The 22113-nt window shown below is 35.5% G+C and overlaps 1 protein-coding gene across 1 annotated transcript in view; it reads right to left on the bottom strand.

Annotated features, from left to right (window-relative positions):
• The window catches only part of ARAP2 (ArfGAP with RhoGAP domain, ankyrin repeat and PH domain 2), a 185518-nt gene that overhangs the window by 123706 nt on the left and 39699 nt on the right, over positions 1-22113 (bottom strand). Inside the window, exons 7-9 of the mRNA XM_081053892.1 lie at positions 20488-20557; positions 13491-13611; positions 4864-5039 (exon numbers count right to left, since the gene is read on the bottom strand). Of these exons, the coding sequence (XP_080910018.1) occupies positions 4864-5039; positions 13491-13611; positions 20488-20557 (367 nt within the window). The remainder of the gene's footprint in view (positions 1-4863; positions 5040-13490; positions 13612-20487; positions 20558-22113) is intronic.

Raw genomic sequence — 22113 nt, 5'->3', positions numbered from 1 at the left:
AGAGAACAAAGTGATTATCAGCCAGAGTGGGATGGGGGGATAGGCGGAAAAGGAGAAAGGGAATGACAGATACAAAACTTTCAGGTATAAAATAAGTCATGGCGATGTAGTGTACAGCATAGAAAATGTAGTCAATATCATAACTACGTATGGTGACAGATGGTTACTGACTTACGGTGATCACATCAGTATATAAATGTTGAATCACTATGTTGCACACCTGAAACTAATGTAATTATTGTATGACAACTATCATTAAAAATAAATTTGTAAAAAGAATTTTAGTGTCAGTTTCTACGTTGCCATCTTCGTCTCTAACAAATGTTTTTACTTATCTATTCACAAGTTTCTTCTATTTTTTGGAGCCTATCTGGAAACAAAACAAAACAAACAAAAACTAGTATTCCCTAAAGTATTTCTCCAACAGCCAAGAATTACTTCAAGTTTCAGTTCCTACAATCCACTGATGAATGAAAGGGAAAGAAAGAGATGAAAAAAAGTGAATATTGGAACAGAGCAACTGAGAAAACGGAAAGCCCACGTAGGTTCTGTAGAGTTTAGATCTGGAAGTGAACTGTCAGTGAGAATGTACAGATTGGCGTCCCCCTTGTTATATTATGCCACATTCAAAAAGAAAAAAAAGAAAATAAAAAACAATTATGACAGTAATTACGATAGTGTCCTAAAAGTTACTTTAACATGGAAAATATAAGTTCTTGAATCAATAGAAGGGACAGTTCCAGAAAAGGTGAAAGAATGAATCACTGAAAAAAAATATTTTTAGGGAAGCTTGACATGGACTTTCAGGGACCCCTACTGGAAGCAGAGAAAAACCTCTAGAAAAGTTTAACAATACTCTCCAAAATTAGAGTAAATTTCCAGACATACACACAGAGTTAAAGGAACTTATTGAAAATAACAGTTTCAAATTGTTTTCAAACACTATCCTTTATGTTGACTTTGCAAACAGAGTTTTAATTTTTCCAACAGAGCATACTCTGGTGATAAAAGTCTGTGTTAGGAAAAGGAATGAAATAGGATTTATAAGCTGAAAACTTAAAATTTATATAGAAACTATAGAGAGTTTAGCAAGAAACAAATTAAAAACCCAGCAGCTATAGTTTAGAACCATACACAATTTATTAGTAAGAGTTCTTCAAATTTTAAAAATTTATTACCACTAATAATGATTATCTTAACTTTCCACTTAAATGTGTGCATATTTCAAAATGTACAATCAAGAAAAAGATAGGCTTCCAAATGAAACTTTACTGTAAAAAGAGGTATAACAGCCCTAAGTTAATAAATGAACTATAGAAGACTGTGTTTACTCATTTTCCAACTCCATAAATATTTTGTTCACTTTACCTGGACGCTTAAAATTCTTAAAAGAACTTTAGATCAGTGTTTTACTGTGTGTTTTGTGGATCACCTGACACTGAGTCACCTGGGATGCTTTACACGAATGCAGATTCCAACACCCTCTCCCCAGAAATTCTAAATCCATGGGTCTAATGAGCCCAGATATCTGGGATTTTAATATGCAACTTAAATAATGTCCTTAGAGACAGTAATCCATTTCTCTTCTTCACATGATAGCATTTAAACCAAAGGAGATTAACTTAATTACCTGAGTCAATTAATAGCAGAGCAAGAATGAAAACCCAGAACTGCTACCACCCACTCCAATCTTTGTGCTTTCAAGTGTCCTTTATAATAACTATTCAACATGCTATACTGGCTGTCCTTCCACTTTCCTCCACTCTCTGTCTATTCTCCCTGGAGCAACCTCCAAAGTAAATTAGGAAACTGTACAAATAGAGGCAAGAAAAATGAAAATAGTTCATCTGTTAGGGTGGTGTAGGTCATTTTTTTTTATTCTATTCCTATTATAAATGATGTGGGCAATAAATTCACTGTCTTAGATTTTTAATAAATAAAAATAATTAAGCTTTGATGCATGGAATGAACGACCATAAATTAGAGCCAATACAAATTAAGAAAAAGGTTCAAATCTACTACCTCTTACATTTCATGAGATGTTTTTCCCCATCATCTTTTAAAAGAAACACAAGATTACTTCACGTGTTGTGTGCATAAAACTTTTAGAAGCTGCGTCAAACATTATCTTTTAGCGCTTTTCCTAAAACACTAGCTTAAAACATTCAGGAGAAAGACTCCCTTATTTAGCATGTCACCAAAGTCCTTCACACAATTTGCTCAACCATGTGAGAAAACCACTGGGCAACTTTCCTCGGGCTGAAAAGGAACACACTAGGATGTAAAAATAAATGAAATTGAAATAGTATGTCAGTGCCTAAACACTAAGGTTCTTCCACCATTTATCCATCCAGTCTTTGGTCAACTAGTTCAAGACTTGACAAGACCTAACTCCATATAATCTGATTAATATGCAATTTTAAAAAAAGAACACATATCCAAACAACAGCATGCATTTTTTAAGGCTATATAGTAGAGGGGCCAAAAAATGTATACACGTGACTCGTATTCATCTTTTATCGATATATATTGAGTATTAAAATTTTAATAGTTCTTTCTTAAAATGCATATACATTTTTTGGCACCCTGTGTGTGTGTGTGTGTGTGTGTGCGTGTGTGTGTGTGTTTACATATATATATATATATATATATGTATATATATACATATATATATACATATATATATATATATATATACATATCAATGCATTGAAAAGGACTTAAAATATACACATGGTAAAAAAAAAAAAAAAAAGGTTTACTTCTCAAAAAATGAGGAAGGGTCCAGTATCAATGTTTTAATTTTAAGAATATGTTCATTATTTGTGTACATGGAAGTGTTCCTAATTCCCAGACTTCATTAGATGCCTGTTGTTTTGTACTTCTCTGTAACTCCTGCAGATGTCTACTAGACCCCTGGGCTCAACACCATGCATCATAAATACTGGTTTTTCCTCCTAGAACAGAAGACTTGTGTACTCCAGTTAAGTGCATCACTTTTAGAGTGACTGACATGACATATTTATTAAATGCACACTCTGAACCTTCTAGGCAACTAAATTATTCAAGGAAATAATCTTACTCTATTTTTAAAAGGTCAAATGCCAAATTTTTACTTTTCAACATATTTTTTTAAAAAAACAATAGTTTGATATAGTGGCTAATAAGCTAGGCTTAGACTTACAAAGTTCTGGTTTTAAATTAAACTCTGCAAAATAAACTGTAATCCTTACACAAGTTACTTAATCCTCGTTTTCCTCATCTATAAAACATGGATGAGAATATCTTCCTCCTACGTTTGTGAGGAAGATGAAAGGGGATGTTTATAAATTAATTAGCACAGTACCTGGTATTCAACAAGTGGAAGTCATTATTATGCTTTCTATCCTCAATTACTAATACTAAAGGGAAAATATCATACAACATCTTTCTAATGAGAAAGTATTAATAAAACCTTAAAAACGTTTCACTTTATTTCTAGAGAATAACAAACTCAGACAATCTAACTAATGTAAGCAATTAAACTACAAATTTGAAGCCCATTAGGTCTGTACAAGTAAAAGATGAATATCTCATTTGTGGTATTCATTTAGCTGAGTAACTTCTATACTGATACATGTAAAGTATGCATTTTTAACCTCCATTCCAATAAGAAAAGTTTTCATCATCTTACTTCCCAAACTGAAAATGTTCACATTGAGCTCACACACATTATGAAGCTATATATCACTATTCTTGAGGAATGTGCGAACTATCCAGGTTATTAATGTGCCAGCAGTGCTCAATGATGCCTTCCTCAGTTAATTAGTGAAGAAATCTTATCCAAAAAAATGGAATGAGCAAGTTCACACTGAAGTTCAGGGGATGCCTTGGCGAAGGCTCTACCGTTAATTTTTGTCAAACTACTGTTTGTTTTGAGTTAGTATCTCTATTTTTGTTACAAAAATAGTCAGCATTTGTATTTCACCTCATCATAACGCATTATAATGTATCCTAAAATGAATTCACATTAGATCAGATACCAAAGCACGCTATTTAATTCCATAAATAATTACTAAGTATTTAATATAGTCTAGGCTAAAAGATTCAGTAAGAATCAATACCCAGAAAGAGGTAAAGACAGAATTTTCCTATACATATTAAAAACCAGGTATGTGAGAGAAACAGAAGTCTACAGAATCAAATGAAGTTAATGGAAATTGTTAAAACTTTATTTTAACATCAGTCTCCTCAAAACATTTAAATTTCCTATTGAATCCTTCGATATTAACCAAATTCAATAAGCCAAGAAGTCTACATCTATTTATATATATGTGATACGTATGTGCACGTGTGGATGTGTACCTTTCAATCACGAGTAAATTATCTCCTCTAATTATTTCGTCTGCAAGCAACATGTCTGCTCAAAAAAAAAAAGGAAGAAAGAAACTGAAAATGCTGTAAACTCCAGAAAATATGTGCTTACTCTATAATTGCTTGTGACAAAAACAAAAGAAACACAACAGGTGCAGAACTGGGCCTATTTCAACAACAGCTGCAATGGTTAATTGGTTCTTAATTATTCTCTCGAGTAGTTTTATAATGTTACTTCAGCTAAGGAATGCATTTTAAAAATTATTTTCAGTGATTCTATTTCATCAGTCTTTAAAAAAGTGATGTCTAGCCTCAAATTTGTTGTAGATTAACTTTCTTGCTGTTGAATGAACTGAGAAAATTCAACCAAAGAACTCTTTGTTTTGTTGCATTTTGTAGGGAACTCAAGGCAAAAGCAAGACTGGAAGTGAAAACACTAGTAAGTCTAACAAAGCACAGTTGTTCATGTAATGAAGGAACCACAATTTGCATCACTGTAACACAGCTTACCTGTTCATTTTTGCAAAGCCACACACTGTTTCCACTTAACGCAGTAAAAATTTTGGCTTTATACCCTCTCAATTCAAGATATCCACATTTCTCAGGTACAGCCACTGCTTGAGATTGCCAAGGGGATTGCAACTTCAGTGCATTTAATAGTACAGTGATCCAGTCGTTTCTCTCCTCTGAAAATAAAGACAGGAGAAAATACATCCATCTATACTTACGCAAATTAGGCAGACTTAGAAACATGGACAAGGGATCTACTCTCTCTGCAACAGACAATTCCAAGATTCTTTCCCACAGCCACAATCTAAATGTTATGGCAGGCAGAGCCTACAGCCCAATTTTGTTAGGAAAAAGAAATAACACACACAACTCAGTGGACCTGTAATAGCACTGTCTCCCCCTTGGAGCTTACTAGAAATGCAAAATCTCAGGCCCTAACTCCAGACCTGATGAATCAGAATCTTCATTTTAAGAGGATCCCCAGGTGATCTGTACCCATGTTCATGTTTTAGAAATACTTCGATTATTCTTGAGATTGGATTTTCTCTTTTGATAGAAGGAAGTAATAATGTGACCAAAGAGTTAACAGATTATTCCCGGTAATTAAGTTACTCAAAGGCCTAGAAAAATCCTACTTTCCGTCACTTAGAACCTACTCTTCTTAAGAGTATGCTGCCTTGGTATTCCTTCACCCATTCCATTCCCACCACAGTCACTAAGAATAATATCTCATTTGGTAAATTAAAATTTGGTTCTTTCACTCCCACAAAAACTAAGTAAGTGAACTTCAATTATGTACAACACACTGTTATGGGCATAGGAATTTGATCTCGTCCCCAAAGAGCAATCAAAGCCAAAAGTTAGATACGAACACATAATGGAACACAGAATACTATACATGTCATACAAAGGGTATCAAATAATATGAGTCAATTTGGTTGAGGTACGTAAGTGATTTGCTGAAAGTCATACAGCAAGTTAGTACTAGTATTAAAATTAAGAGAATCATATGTTTTATTTAACTCAGACAATTGTTCTTGGCACTATGAAAAGAAGATTTATGTTAGGTCTTGAGAAGGAAGAGCAATTGCAAAGATAAAACTGGGACTAGGGAGGGAGAAAAGTAGAATTTTTAAATCTAAGCAGAGGAAAACATAAGCACAAAGGCAGAAAGAACCTACAACACCTATTGAGGGACTAACTTATAGGTGAGCTTGTGTATAATTTTATACTCACAAGGAAATAATGGGAAACACAGCTACAGAGTCTCCAGTGTCTATGTAAGGAATTTTGTCTTATTAGAGAGGCAAGGGAAAACCATTTCAGGGTTCTTAGCAAGGAAGATACATAATAAGGATGATAATACCATGTTTCCCTGAAAATAAGACCAGGTCTTATATTAAGTTTTGCTCCAAAAGATGCATTAGGGCTTATATTCAGGGGATGTCATCCTGAAAAATCACACTAGGGCTTATTTTCCAGTTAGGTTGTATTTTCGAGGAAACACAGTAGGTAAACCAAATGGAAGCTTGGAGATTCAAGAATAATGCAAGAGAGACTGGAAGTACAATGTAAATGGAAACAAAAGAACACATAAAGAGTCAAGACATTAAGGGGAGGAAAAAATAGCTGAGGCCTTTAAAATGTCTGACTGATGTTCACAAAAAATTTAAATTACTCAAAATAACAGGTACCTTGACATCACGAACTGATCAGACAAAGAAGGTAGAAGGTCCCATTTTATTAACAGAACCAACTCAGGTTCTCAGTGCCCTGGCATGAGCATCTAGGCAGGCTGATAACAACATGTAAATGAATATAACCCATACAAGAGAAGACCCATAGATGTGGGTAAATATTTCATGTAAAAAGAGAATAAATGGACAAACCTTGAAGCACAACTGTATCTATGAGGCTGGAAAATGGGTTAACAAAAAAAAAAAAAAGAGGAGAGAAGTGGATATCAAGGCAAAATGAAAACAAAACAGACTGAATTCTAGGTAGAAAAAAATTTCAAGAAGGGAAGAGTAAACACCCAAAGCCTGGGAAATTGGTTAGTATCTCAGATCCTCCTAAGACAGGCCTGACTAGAATAACTTCATTGTAAATTGAAATAAGTCTCCGTAGTACACTTGCTCATGTTCAAATGTGAATCCAAAGTTAGTTCATAACATGAGTCTTAATTTTATCTTCACACTTGCTCATCGTCAAAGCTCCTAAAACACTTAGTGTCTTAGATGACCAAAGCCAAATATTTATTAAAAACTCATTCAACAATCCTTTACTGCAGGCATTACATAATCTGTAGGTAACGGTGCTTATTACCGTTACCTGGGTGGCACACCAGGGTTGTTCTTCAAGTCAATACCCGAAAATAAGACCCAGTCAGACCATCAGCTCTAATGTGTCTTTGGGAGCAAAAATTAACATAAGACCAGGTATTATATTATATTATAAAGACTATAAGACCCTGTCTTATAGTAAAATAAGACCAGGTCTTATACTAATTTTTGCTCCAAAAGACACATCAGAGCTGATTCTATGGCTAGGTCTCATTTTCCGGGAAACACGATATATGTCAGGACAAAATATTTGACGTCCCCCCATGTCGCTATAAACTAAAAAACATGAAAATAGTCAAACAAGTAAGTCATGGTCAATATGTAGTAGCTACTCTACAGTCTACATCTATATCAGCAGGTTTAGACGGAGTTGTAATAATTTATTACATTTTCAACAATAGCAACAGACCTTCTACTTAACTTGATTATTCCTTGCGATCATTACTTTCACACAAGTAAAAAACATGTAATGTTTTCTGTCTGTATTAATCCACATAAGCCACTGAGTTTGAAATATAGGTTATAATTCTATGTACTGAGCCAACGTGCGTGTGGCTTCTCGATTACTATTAGCGCATATCTCAGTTTCTCAGGAAATAATTTGAAATTGGCAATTGCATCTGTTGGACTTAAGCATATGATGGCTACATCTCAACAAATAGTTCCCTCATAGCCTTGAAGAATTATCTAGCTCCTAAGGTCCTCATTTACTAATAGGAAATAAACAGTCATAAAGATAAGGAATTAATAGTAACACTCGGTTTATTCTTAATTACCCATGCCAATGGAGATAAACAATGAAACAAATAATTCAAACACAATAAATTAGACGACAAGTGTCATTTGCTATTTGGCTGTGCCACGTGTGCATGCTCAGACATGGGGAATATGCTTTGGTAAGTCACAGTATGCCAAAACAAATAATGATTTCTCCCTCTGGCAAAGCTACAGGATACAGTCGCTTTTGCCTGCTCTTCACACCAAAGTACTTTTAGTCTTTCCAATAACAAATATTTGTTGAGTGTCTATCTTGATCTTAGCACTGTGCTAAGTAAGTACCAGTACTTCTGAGAACATCAGCTGATCTAGATATAGCTTTGCTCAAAACAGAACATTCCTGGTTGGAGAAGGAAAAGGAGAGTAGGGAAAACAAAATCACCACTTTCTTGCAATTATGCTAGAATAATGACGTAAATAAAAGATAATAGCCATTCCCTCAAATCTTAAATCAGTTCTTAAGGTTTTCAGGATGCCAACTATGGTGTAAGAACCAAAAAAAAACGAAATTAGAAAAAAAAAAATCAACAGGAGAGACTTAATATTCTCCGGGCTACTGGATTTAGCAGTAGACATGAATATTATTAACAAAGGATGGATTATACTAGGCGTTAACAGGCAAGGGCTGTATGAAAGATTAATAATAGAATCTAACCAAGGTGAGATGCACCCTTACTTTTGACAGGATAATATATCTGACTAAAGATCCTTCAGTGAAACCTATGACAGATTTTAGAGAAGGAAGGAAGGAAACCTATGATAGATTTTAGAGAAGGAAGTATTGCATACCAGGGTTGTTCTTAAAGTCAAGCACTATTCATTCACACAAATATTTACTGAATGCCTGTGTTCCAAGACCTATTCTGAATACCTACCAGGAATGGAAGTGTGAGCAAGACAGATTTCACGGCTTTACTCTCTTGGAGTTTACAGTCTTGTGAACGGAGGAAGGCAATAAAACGTAGAAAAAAATGTGATGTACGCAGTGACAAGAGTAATGGCATAAATAAAGCACAAGATGAGGGATATAGGAAGTACCATTTTACATACGGTAACAGAAAAAGCCTGAGAAAGAAGGCAGTGGTTACACCAATGCCAACAGGAATGGAAGTCATGGAACAAGTTAGGAGGACGGCTAGAGGAAGAGCATGCCGGCATAAAGAAAGCAGCGTGTGTCAACACCGGAATGCAACGGCAGGTCTGGCATGTGCATGGAACAAGCATTCCCACAGCTGAAAAGTCATAAGGGAGAGCACAAAAGGAGACAAGGGCAGAGAGAACAGGGCCAGTCGACTTAGGGGCTTTAGGACATCATAAGTACTTTACTCTCCGGGAGATGGAAAGACAATGGAGCGTTTGAAATGGACTGACATGATCTGACTTTCTTGTTGAATGATCGCTCTGACAGCTATATTGAAAATACCACTGTAGTTGATAGAGGGAGGTTATTAAAATTCAGAGAGACGTGGTGGCTTGTACTGGAGTGGTAGCGGTAGAGGTGTTGAGAATTCAAAAGTCAAACTGATAAGATTTGCTGGTAGACTGGATGTGAGACATAAGAGAGGAAAAAATTGAAGAAAGACACCAGTGTCCCTATTATCATCTGAGAAGTATATCAACGTATACAATGGAGACCTTGGAATTCCCCTCTCACTACATTTACTAGATAGTAAATGTATTCCATGCCTTGCTTCTAAAAAAGGAAAATTTCAAAACAGGTAAGTCTCCTTGCCCAGAACAACTAAGGAGAATCTGTTTCTTATCCCATTTGTTCTCTTAAAAAGAAAAAGAAGGGGGTGGGGGGGAAGGGCTGTGCAGTAAGCTAGCCGCCACTGGAGGGCTGTATGATGTTGTCTAGATGCAGAGTTGAGAGAGTGACACAGGTGCCTGTCTCCCAAGAGTCCAGCATTGACTGAAGTGGACAGTAACATGGGAGCTGCAGCTGAGAGCCAGAACTGCAAATGACTCTGGAACAGGAATGACCACTCAGAATTCTTAAGCCCTCTTCTAACTATGAGAACTGCCCACTCAAATCATTACCTGCTTTTTGAGGTAACATGTCTGCTGTGTGACCACAAGTGCCATGGGAATACAGACTGAATGGAGAGATCATTAGCTCTTACGACTCTCTGACCAGTTTCCGGTTATGCTTGAGGACAAAAGGAATCAGACTAAATTTTCCACGTGAGGAAGAGTATTTTTAAGATGGTATCATTTCAATATAATTCACTTTCAACTAAGAGCATAAGAATATTTCAACAGGCAACCTGGGGGAATTGAGGTCTTTGAAAAATGTGTGGGGAAAAGACGCCAAATTATAACCCTTATTTTAGCAATGCCAGTGTAGCCCTTTAGAAATAGTGGTTTCAGGGGAGACAAAGGGTAGCTATTGTATACAGGTCATTGAGAACCTTTTCACCAACAGTGAAGGATTCATCTCTGTTAGGACGTGAAACCATTTCCCCTTTGTGTTCTAAACTTTGATCTTGCTTCTTGATTAGATTGAAGCAAAGTTTAATTTGGTTTAAAGTTCATTAAGTCAAATATTTCATAAGCCACTTGAGTCAATTTCTCAGTGCCCACAGAAAATATAATCAACCACTGGCATATATGGAAGGAAGAAAAAACACTTAATAAAACATTTAGTGTTTTGTTGAAAGTTCCACAGTAAATTATATATGGGCACACATATACTATTTACATACATATATGTACATACATATATGTCCTCATATACATATACATGAATACATACATATCTCTACATATACTTATCTTAAAAAAAACGTGAGTTGTTACTATGCAAAAACGACTTTCAATGAAAATAACTTATTCAGTAATTCCATGTGGATGGTCTCAGTTTCTACTTAAGCAGTATTTTCATATTTTCAAAAATTTAAGACGTAAGACTTATTTAACAAATAATAACATATCAATGTTAATGAAATCCTTACACTGTTTCCATTACAAAGATGACTGTGTATCACAGGAAGGATGTAATGGTTAATTGCAAACAGGTAGCTTTTAAACACGTGTGGGTTGGTACATTCTACTTAAATAAAATGTGTCTGTTTCACTTCTAACTGCAGCAAGTAAATATGGCTAAGCAGATTTTCACACAAGTTGGAAGCTTTATTATGTCTATCTTAAAATGCAGGCTATGTGGCATATGTGAAATTCATTTTGAAAGGCCAAGGGGAAGGTGATAAGCACCTCAAAGAAACACGCAGTCACCTTTGGGGCAGTGGGAAGCCAAGCATAAGGAAAGACTGTCATGATAACCAGTTGACTGCAGCCATGCCATGTGTTTTAGGAAATAGCAAGAAAGAAAACTGACTTCAAATATAAGTTCTATATCAAGTATCACAACTGTTGACAACTTTCTGAAGTTTAGGTAATGAATCATTAAAAAGTGGCTTCTCGCATAAGCAACTCTATATAAAATGCTCCAGGTCAAGGGTTGGCAAACTTTTTGGTGGTTTTTTTTTTTTTTTTTCGGTTTTGTTTTTTTTCTGTAAAAGGCCAGATAATAAATATCTTAGGCTTTCCTGGCCATACAGTCTGTGCTGCAAGTACTCAATACTGCCACTGAAGCACAAAAGCGGGCATAGGATGACAATGTAAATAAATGACAGTGGCTGTGATCTAATAAAATTTTATTTACAAAACAAGCAATGAGGCAGATTTAGGATATAGAACATGCTACGCCAACCCCTGCTCTAGGAGAAAACCTTCAACCTTTTTTAGTATCAAGTAAGAAATGAATTTTTCCATTACACATGTGCAATATACGCAGAGGTATGTTTCAGAATACAATACTTACACTTACTAAAAGTGATGTACTTTGGTATTTCTTATTCTATTTTGTTTGTTTTCTGTGGAGGGACTTTTTTTTTTTTTGGTACCACTAGAAACCACTTAGATGTCACAAATGGGTAGTGATTCAGTTTGAAAAAAGCTGCTCCATTGTGAACAACTTACTCATTTAGTGATTATCCCAAGCAATAAAGGAGACTTTCTAGGAATACGTAATATTTATTGAATGTTTTCTAAGCACCATGCCCAGGCATATGTTCTAGGAATGTAGCAGTTTAAAAGAGACAAATATAGCCCAATAGCTAATATTGTTGTAGTTCATAAAAGGTGAATGCTCATATGTGTAAAATGGAATAATTTTAGTACCTACATACCTCATAAAACTATTGTGAAAATGAAGCATTTAGTAGTCGCCTGGCACATGTCAAGTATGCACTGTTTTCCATATCAGCATTATTCAAATAATTAAGTACCAAGAAGTATTTTTAAAAATCAAGTTGAGGGGGCAGACAGGTGGCTCTTACAGCACGAGCTCTTATCAACAGGGCTGCCGGTTCAATTCCCACAAGGGCCAGCGAGCTTCGCCCTCCACAACTAGAATGAAGACAACGAGCTGCAGCTGAACCACTGCTGAGCTCCAGGGCAGCCGGATGGCTCAGTTGGTTGGACTGCATGCTCTCAACCACAAGGTTGCAAGTTCGACTCTCACAAGGGATGGTGGGCTGCAACCCCTGCAACTAAGATTGAACAACAATGACTGGACTTGGAGCTGAGCTGTGCCCTCCACAACTAAGATTGAAAGGACAACAACTTGACTTGGAGCTGATGGGTTCTAGGGAAAAAACACACTGTTCTCCAATAAAAAAGTCCTGGAAATACACACTATTCCCAATCAAGTCCTGTTCCCCTTCCCCAATAAAATCTTTGGGGAAAAAAAAAATCAAGTTGAGTTATAATCCATACTGAAAGTAAGCCTAAAAATAAGTTAAAATTCTAATTAGTTAATTAATGAAGACAGTCTTACCTATATTATTTAAAAGTAGTGTGGTTTATAGTAATGATATGTTGGTAGTCAAAGTACAAAATTTTTATTTCAACTCTCCTGGCTCTCCCCACAAAAACAGCCAGAGAAGATTTAAAGGTTTAGACTCCTTCCCCAAACCACAGGTCATCTTTAGATCAAATTTCACCATCAAGTGACCAATAGCCGATGAATAGATTCAAGAAATATTAAAGATGATCCAAAACCTATATTAGAATGATTACTATGCCTGTGTGTTCAGTTAAAACCTGCCATACGTAAACTTTCCTAAAACCAACCTTTTAGCAGCTAGAACAATTTGATTTTGCATATTCAATAATTATTCTGCATTATCAAAACAACAGCTAAAAGGTGAGCTCCATAATATGACCAGAGATTTTTGTTTACTTTTTTTTCACTGCTGTATACCCAGAATTTAGAAGAATCCATGATACTTAATAATTTTCACTATTCATTGCATGTAAGAATAGTGAACCAAAAATGACTTCCCAACTTTTGTATGGCATTCAAAAAGTTAATGTAAGATATAAATTATTTAAAAGTAACATATTTAAAGATTTCTTTGCACTTCTAGCTTAACTAGTTTATTAATCTTCTGAGTGGTCAGAAATTAATGTCTGCAAATGTTTTTAAAGAAATCATCATCTTACCTTCTTTTTCTACTCTAAAAACAAAAGTCCTTTGTGTTGTAACAACTTCAAATTTATTGTCACCTTGAGCTCGTACTGTAGATATAGCAGAAAGTGGAATTATCCCTTTTGAATATTTCTCCTGTATTGGTTAGAGAAAAACATACAAAAAGAAGACAGATTAAATTAAATTCCCCTGATCTTATTTTTTTAAAAAAGAATGACACAATATTTACAAGTGCTTCTCTTTCGTGATTTTAATCTAATTTTTTTAATGACATAGATTTACAAATAGTCTATATCCTCATACACAGTTAATACCTCCAGAAAGGAAAATATTACATCTTTCAAGTGAAATGTCTTTTCAATATTATCTTCATGAGGAATTAAAAGTCAAAGAATCAAATATGAACAGTTGTACTAGACCAGCAATACATAGTTCCAAAAACCAGCAGTACGTTCTTTAAAAAAAAAAAAATCTGGTCACAATGATTTGATGGTGTTTGCAGGCATCTGCTGGCCATACCAGGTACTGTAACTGAACCATTTCAGAACCACAGTTATTACATATTATGAACAACAAAAACAAATCTAAGAGACCAGACTGTTGCATTATATCAATGAACTTTTCTATGCAATGCTCTGATCAAGGTCTTAATCCCACAACTGCATCACTTTGCTTTTTATTCCCCAATGACTGAATAATAAAATAAGACAGACTTAGCTATTTGCAATTGGCATACACATATCATTAATTTTGCTCAAGAAGACCATTCTTAAAACTCGTGGTACCTCTCTCAGTTTTCCTTTTCCTGGACCTTCCTAAACCATTTGGCCTAATGACCACCCCACAATTTCAACTATTTACAAAGGGTGCAATATTTACGGGGCCTTGTGTTGGAAATAAAATTAGAAGATTATTTATAAATTCAAGGAACATCAAAATGAAAACACAGCTATTGAAATTAGAGAAAAGTTTAAAACTGAGCACCAACCATGGAATGTTAAGTACAAGATGGAAACTCTCTGTTCTGGGTCAGATGTGACAGACATGGTGACATTTGAGCCTTACTTTACGAAAGCTTAAGTTTCACCAAATAGGAAAGTGGGTGGGGGCTAATCCTGGATGGAAAGACTGAGTGATGAGGTGTGAAGAAGAGAAATAAGAGGAGCTGCAGTGTAGAGTCAAAGAGATGAGGCTGAGAACATAAGTCAAGGCTACAACATGGAAGGTCTTATATAACAATCAAGAGTTTGGACATATCCTGATAGGGTTTCTTCTCCCCTTCGCTTCCACAGCATCATTCATGGCACCTTCAATTCTGAGCTGGTCCCAAATATCTGAGACAACTTGTCAGCAACTAAACCATTCCATGAAGAGAACGAGTGCCAAGGTCCCATTCCTCCCAGCGGTAAACTCCCATACACAGCAGATAATTAGCGGACAGTTGCTACCAGCAACATGGTGTCCCACTGGGAGGTTTAGCCTCTGCTAGTTGAGAAGATATATACCGTGTTTCCCTGAAAATAAGACCTAGCTGCACCATCAGCTCTAATACGTCTTTTGGAGCAAAAATTAATATAAGACCCAGTATTATATTATTTATATTATATTGTATTATATTAAGACTGGTATTATACCCAGTATTATATTAATTATATTAATTATATGTTATATTATATTAAGACTGGGTCTTATATTAATTTTTGCTTCAAAAGATGCATTAGAGCTGATGATCCGCTAGGTCTTATTTTCGGGGAAACACAGTACTATACTATCGTGGTATTTCCTCTTAGTTCTCTGACAGTTTATTCTCTTCCACTGCCTCTGCTCTAATCCCCCACCCCTGACTTTACGCATCCACCAAAATTCTATCCATTCCTTAACACCATCTTAAATACCAATGTCATGAAGGCTTTCCAATGTCCTCTCACACAGCCAAAACTGAATATGATATTTTAACTGCTTTAGAAAGGTGACTGGGTAATGTCATAGATAAAGGAGAGGGATATCAAGAAATAAGTAATTACAAAGTTACTTTTTCCTCTCTTTATTGTCCATGTTTGTTTTGTTTTATTTGTCATCTTTTCTCCCTGAGAAAATCCCTTCTAGCTATTTCCACTACCAATTTTATAGAGAATTCTCAAATCTGTCCCTTCCTTCCTTATCCATTTCCACTAACTCCAGTCCTATATTTCAAATCATCAACAATGAATGAAACTATCCCATTAGCATCTCAAACTTTAAAACTGAATTATCTCCTGAAAAATGTATCTTCCTCCATCTCTATCTGTCCATTAAAATACTGCTCTTCTCGCCAATCAGTCTGAAACAGAATAGTCTTGGACCTGTGCTGATCTTTTGCACCCATATAACTTGCGACTCTTCCTTTGGCTCCAGTGTCAACGTTTTCCCTGCCACTCCCTGGCTCTTTCCAGTCACATTAACCTTCTTGAGGTTCCCTACACATCCCTGTTTATGCCCAATCTAGCACCTTTGCATACTGTTTCTTCTGCAAGGAATGTTTTCCATATCCATCTGCACATAGTTCAGGAAGCTTCTGCACCCTTCACATTTCAGCATAAATACATACCCCTGAATTACGTCCTTCTGACCAGACTCTTCTCTCAGGCCTCTTATCCTTACCCAAGTACATAACCCTAATTTAAGCTCATAGCGACCTGTACTTTTCCTTTAGAGCAATTACTAAGTATCATTTAAATGACATATTTTTTATTTACTGTGTGATCATTTGATAAACACAGTCTTCCCAAAGAGACTTTGGGTCACGTTTACTTTCCTCACTACCTTTCACATAATCAGTGTTACATAAATATCTTCTGAATGGATGAATTCTATGTCCCATCAACCACAATTATACAGAACGCTAGCGGCTCATTTGTAATATTTTTCTAAACTCAATTTTTTAACACTTCCACTGGCCTATGTAGCCTACACGCTGGTAAATTACTACCTGAGTTACTGCACACTCTCTTCACTTGCTTCCTTACTTTCATCTTGTTTTCCCTTTACCTGGTCTTGCATATTATTGTTCAAATGTTGTAGAAAATAAATATTCATGGAGAAGGGTACAAAGATGGGTCTTGAAGTTGGCACCAGATTTTGATGGATGGCAATGGGTTGGAAAGTTCCGAGAGAAGAGCAAAAATATGGAAGTGAACATATGGGAAAAGACATGCTCTAGTTCCCCACAGTAAGTATCCAGACACAAATGGGAAAGGTCATTGCAAAGAAGTGAATTTAAATGACTGGCTTACCAAAGAAAACTTAGTTACAAGGACAATACTAGTTAATACCAGACCACTTAGTGCTCTAAGAATCAGAGGAAGGGAAGAATGTCTCCCCTTGTAAGGCATGGGAAAGGGCACAGCCTCCTGGGGGACAGTGTAAGGGCCTCCTTCTATGGCTGTAAGTTTGTAGTGACTAAGACCAAACAATGGAAAATCTAGAACGTCCAAAAATATTTAGTCGTTAGCCTTTAGTTGATCCATTCTCAAATTTTAGTTTGCCGAAGAATTAGAAGAGCTTATCAAAATATATCTCTAGGGAGTTAACTTTTTGTTAAATAAAATGTTACCATTAACCCATTTTTCTTTTTCAAATTTGCATGGCTTTTTTTTTCTTTTAATTGAAGTTCATTGGCGTGACAATGGTTAGTAAAGTTACATAGGCTTCAGGCGTACAAGTCTGTGATACATCATCTATGTATCACATTGTGTGTTCACCACCCAGAGTCAGTTCTCCCTCCATTTTTCAGTAGAGAAAAATCAAGCTGCATTGTAGGAAAATAAACAGGAATTTTTAAAAGGAGATATTTTATTTCCCTTCCTGATGTCTTTGAAGAGATCAAAAAACAATTCCTTTACAAAAATAACAACTCTCCTACATGCCTATAATAATGATATAATTTTAAATAGGCAAGTACTTATGGAATAGAAATAGAAAAATAAATTCTCCAGAAGTGATCAAAATGTACTTAACAAGCTAAATATGGTGTCATTTTAACCTCACGAAACTGTAGTTTCTCTAATGCTTCATTTATAATCTATTATGACATCTCAAGATAAATGTCATAATTTTTAATGCTGCAGAGTTGATTTCATAGTTCTAACAAAACATGATAAAAACAATATAGGAAACAACTCAATGACAACAGGCTCAAAAATGACTGTTTTTCAGAGTGTAAAATTTTCCTTAAGAAAAGAAATTTTAAAGCGTCCCTTGAGCCTGTAACACAAAGATATCTAGGTCAAGTCTATCATTTATCTACCACTTTCAGACAATGAACCAACCACAGGGCAATTCTGCCCACAGCTGAGAGAGAATGAGGGTGAGTTAGATTTCTTGGCAGGTGATAAGATATCAAGGCTATAGTGATGTTGTCATTTTCAGTAATACAATGAAAAGTCCTTGCAGACATGAGTGAGCGGCACTAAGAGGAAGAAAACTAGGGAAATAGGCAACACTGCACACTACCTCCTAAAAGCCCAACCACATGCTCCGCAAGTTCACATCTACACACTGAAAGACCCACGTCGTTGGTGCACATGACCACGAGAACCGCACACCTAGCTGACACAGTATCTATGACCATATCTACACCTTCTGTTCACGGGCCTTGAAATTGTGGGGACAGAATCCCAGAGAGCAGTTTCCAGGCTCTCGGCCTCACGTAAAAAGGTGCTGGCTCCGTTATTAGATGGCCATCAGCTGTAATTAGATGGCCATCCGCTGTGGTTGGGTGGCCATCAGCTGTTACCAATTAGCCATTAGCCACTGATATAACAGCCGTGGCTATGCTAGGGGGTGGGTTGGTTGGCAAAGAAGCAGACAGCAGATTGCGGATTGTGTGGCTCCTGCTTCCTGTGTCTCCAACCCAGCCGCCAGCAAGACTATAGTGGTATGAACCCCCCCATCCATGACTCTGTTGGTGTTCCTTTTTGGGTCGCCATATCCTGCGTTCTTATGCAGGGAACAGGACCAGAGACCCACATGACAAAATCCTCTTCTCACAGTCAACCAATCTATCCCTTTTGCCAGAAGGGTCACTACAGAAACTGTATCTTCTTTTAGGAAACACCCATTCCCAGGGTTCTGTTTTTTTTTTTGTTTTTTGGTTTGGGTTTTTTTTTTTTGCCAAGATGAAACCAATCATCTGAATAGTAAAGGGATGAAATGCCACAGGAAACAGTAAATTGTTCAAAAAATTTGATGTTAAGCTAAAGGATTTATAATAATTCATTTTAACATGAACTTTTTATCTCAATTTCAAACCAAGGCTGCATCATTTTTATTGCATCAATATCTAAAAATGTGATAGGCACTCATCTCCTCACTGCACTTCAGATGAGCTTTTAAAGGACAACTGAACACAGATACTAGAAATTCTCTCTCCCAAATGAGAATAACAATTCCACTAACAATAGGGCCTCTTGGCAGGAGAGCCTGTGTCATTCCTGAATAGTTTCCTCCTCATTTCAATCAAACCAGAGAAGGGCACAGGTGCTGAAGAAAACTAGGGGTCAGATTCCATCAGATACAGAGACCACATTGTACCCAACAGAGGCACAGGAACTGTCTCAACATTCAAATGCACAAGCAAACTAAGAAGAGTAGCTAAGGCAAAAAATAAGCTTTTAAAAAATATTCATCCTGCTATCTGGCAAACCTCAGTGAGGTGTGTTTAACGCTATTTGATGCTTTATCTGGAACATTGCAAAGTGAAACCAAGCAACACTTCTCTAAACTTTCTGCTATCCTTAGTGTTGTAGCATGCAATGTGTGTTACCTTCTGTCTAAAAGCGTATACTCTTCTGCCCTGCAGCCCTGAAGAAGCAATATATGAAAGGGAGTCTATTATCTCCAAATGTCACCAATCTCTAAGTAATGGAAAAATGTTAGATTATAAACTATAAAAAAGAGAAAGTGTTAAATGAGGATGTTAAAAGAATGTACACAGTTAAGATTATAAAATTATCTGATTTTAATTAACTAAAAAATATGGTATATGTATTAGTTCCAACTTTTGTCAAGGAATTTTCAAACACAGAAAAATTGAAAGATTAGTAGTACAATGAATACCCATGATTCCACTTATATTTGAAAACTATTAACATATTCAGTTTATGTTTTATCTAACTATGTATGTGTACAAATATACAGATACATATATTTGTAAATATAAATATATACAGAGAGAGGTAACATTTGAAAAACATCTGTAGATATGACACTTCACTCCTAAATATTTCAGCCTACATGTCCTAACAATAAAGACATTCGCATACCTGATGAGAAGGACATAATCAAAACCGTGTCACATCATTAACACTCAATTGCCTAAAGAACATATTATAACCACTTTCACATAACAGTCAAGATTTTCAGTAAGTCCTAATTCTAAACAACATTCTCAGCTTCACCTCCCCCAAGTCTCCTTCGCTTACTCTTTCTTCCAATCAGAGAAAACTACTTAATTCTACCATATATGGTAGAACGGATTTCATCTGGGCATATGACTCTTCTCTCTATCACGTCCTGTTCTCTACTTTCTCTATGTGCAAACATTCCTTTCTTCAAGCCCCATGGCAAATGAAATCTCAAGCAAGAAGTTTTCCTTGGTTCTTTCACAAGCCCTTCCAAAATACAGAGTAACCTCTCCTTACTTTGCCATTCCCTACTGTGGTATCATTTTGCAAACATTCCTTAGTGCTCTCTAGAATAAAAGCAATTTCTTATTCACCTATATGTCACTCGTAGCAATTCCTGGAGGCTGTGAAAAATACACCATAAATAACTGTCATCTATTTTTTTTTTTAAATCCTGATTTTATGTGTCAAGGAAAAATTAAATTATGGAAAGAATAAGCCTATCATACTCGAATTATTTTCATGTTGATAATCCAACTCTTATTCTTAAAAAACAAATCACTTGTTTAGTGTTCTGAAGTACTCAGTATGTGTAAAGCAATCTTTTAAAACTATAAAATGTACTTACCTTCTCATTATTGTAATAAGAAATGCCAAAGCCATCAAATTTCACCCATCTCTTCTGAAACATGCGTTTTCTGTAAAACATATGAAATTGCTATTTTACATTTAATTACCATGAACGTGGATTTTAAATATATTTGTAATGTAACTGTGTTCAGTACATCCTCACTTGCTGTTAAATAGTAAAGAAAAAAACAGGTGATGACAATGTCCAGTTTTGGCAATGGTACACAGGAAAATGATACTTTCTAATTAGCTGACACAGGTATTTAAAATAATGATACTGGGTGGCCAGTCAGCTCAGTTGGTTAGAGCGTGGTGCTAACACCATCCTTGCTGGTTTGATCCCCATATGGGCCACTGTGAGCTGTGTCCTCCTTAAAAAAATTTTAAAAATACAAAAAATGAAAATAAAATAAAATGATACTGTTAACAGTGTTGTCATTCACATTTGCAAGGCTGAGTGCAAAACAAAGCGCAGTCACACACTCTATCATTGTGTACCCATTTACCTTAATGGAGATAATCCTTTAATGAAGATAATATAAACTTTCATCCTTCATTAAGCTTTTAACATTTATCTTATTTTACCTTAATTTTTGATTTGGAGCATGAATAATATTTTGCTAAAATAACAAAGCTTTGAAATTAGGTTAACATAGATAAATTATGTAATTACGATCCAATAAGTTGAAAAAAAACCCTATCTAAATATAGAGAATCACTCACAATCATCCAAAATTCATGGAAACATTAACAGTTTTTGAAAAAGAATCACATGAAAGGCAAATGAGATTTAAAATGGTTACTGACTTGAGAAACAATGCAAAATAACGTAACCACATGTTTCCTATTTATGCTTAAAAGACCAAAAAAAAAAATTTCTGGCTATATAAGGGAAAAGTGGAAAAACCATTTCTACTTGGATTCTTTTTTTTTTTTTTTTTTTTTTTTTGGCTTGTTCTGTTTTGTTTTAGTCCCTTCCCTAAAGACAGACAATCCTAAAGGTTTTGAATATCCTATTCTCTACTTGGTTCTCAGTGTGGATTGATACAATCTAGATACTTTTAGCCTTTAACACAGATAAGATATGAAAACTAACTTTTCTTAAAAAGTCATTTCTAAACAAATATGTAAATAGCAACCATATCTATATTTTTGCTTATAGTCTTCTAAATGTCTAAGATAAGGAACTGGAGTAACTTTCTGTGGTTTTTCAGAAGAGTTAAAGATAGAAAAATAATTAAAGTTCAGGAAGTATGGAGAAATTGTCTTCCATGCTTTTTCCTGAGCAACACATATCTATTACTCAAGTGAAATACAGCAAGACCCTTTTATTGAACCTTAGCCAATTTATTCTGGTTGAGATAAAATTTAGAAAATCTGATCAAATGGAGAAAAGTTTCAAAGTCCATCAGGGCAGACGTTTCCACATGTAAGCACTGAATTATGAATAAGAATATGTAGAGACTTGAAAATCGTATCACCACAACTAATGACCCAGCCCTCCTTCCATTTTGTTCCCTCATCTTTCTGCTTCTTTTTAACTTCTCTTGGTCTGCAATGTGTTTTCTTAACCTTGCAACATACAACAGCATTACAATCTGGTTTTCATGTCTTTCATCAATCC

Source organism: Rhinolophus hipposideros (genome assembly GCF_964194185.1).
Source record: "Rhinolophus hipposideros genome assembly, chromosome: 1".
NCBI lineage: Eukaryota > Metazoa > Chordata > Mammalia > Chiroptera > Rhinolophidae > Rhinolophus > Rhinolophus hipposideros.
This window is presented reverse-complemented; position numbering and strand designations above follow the sequence as displayed.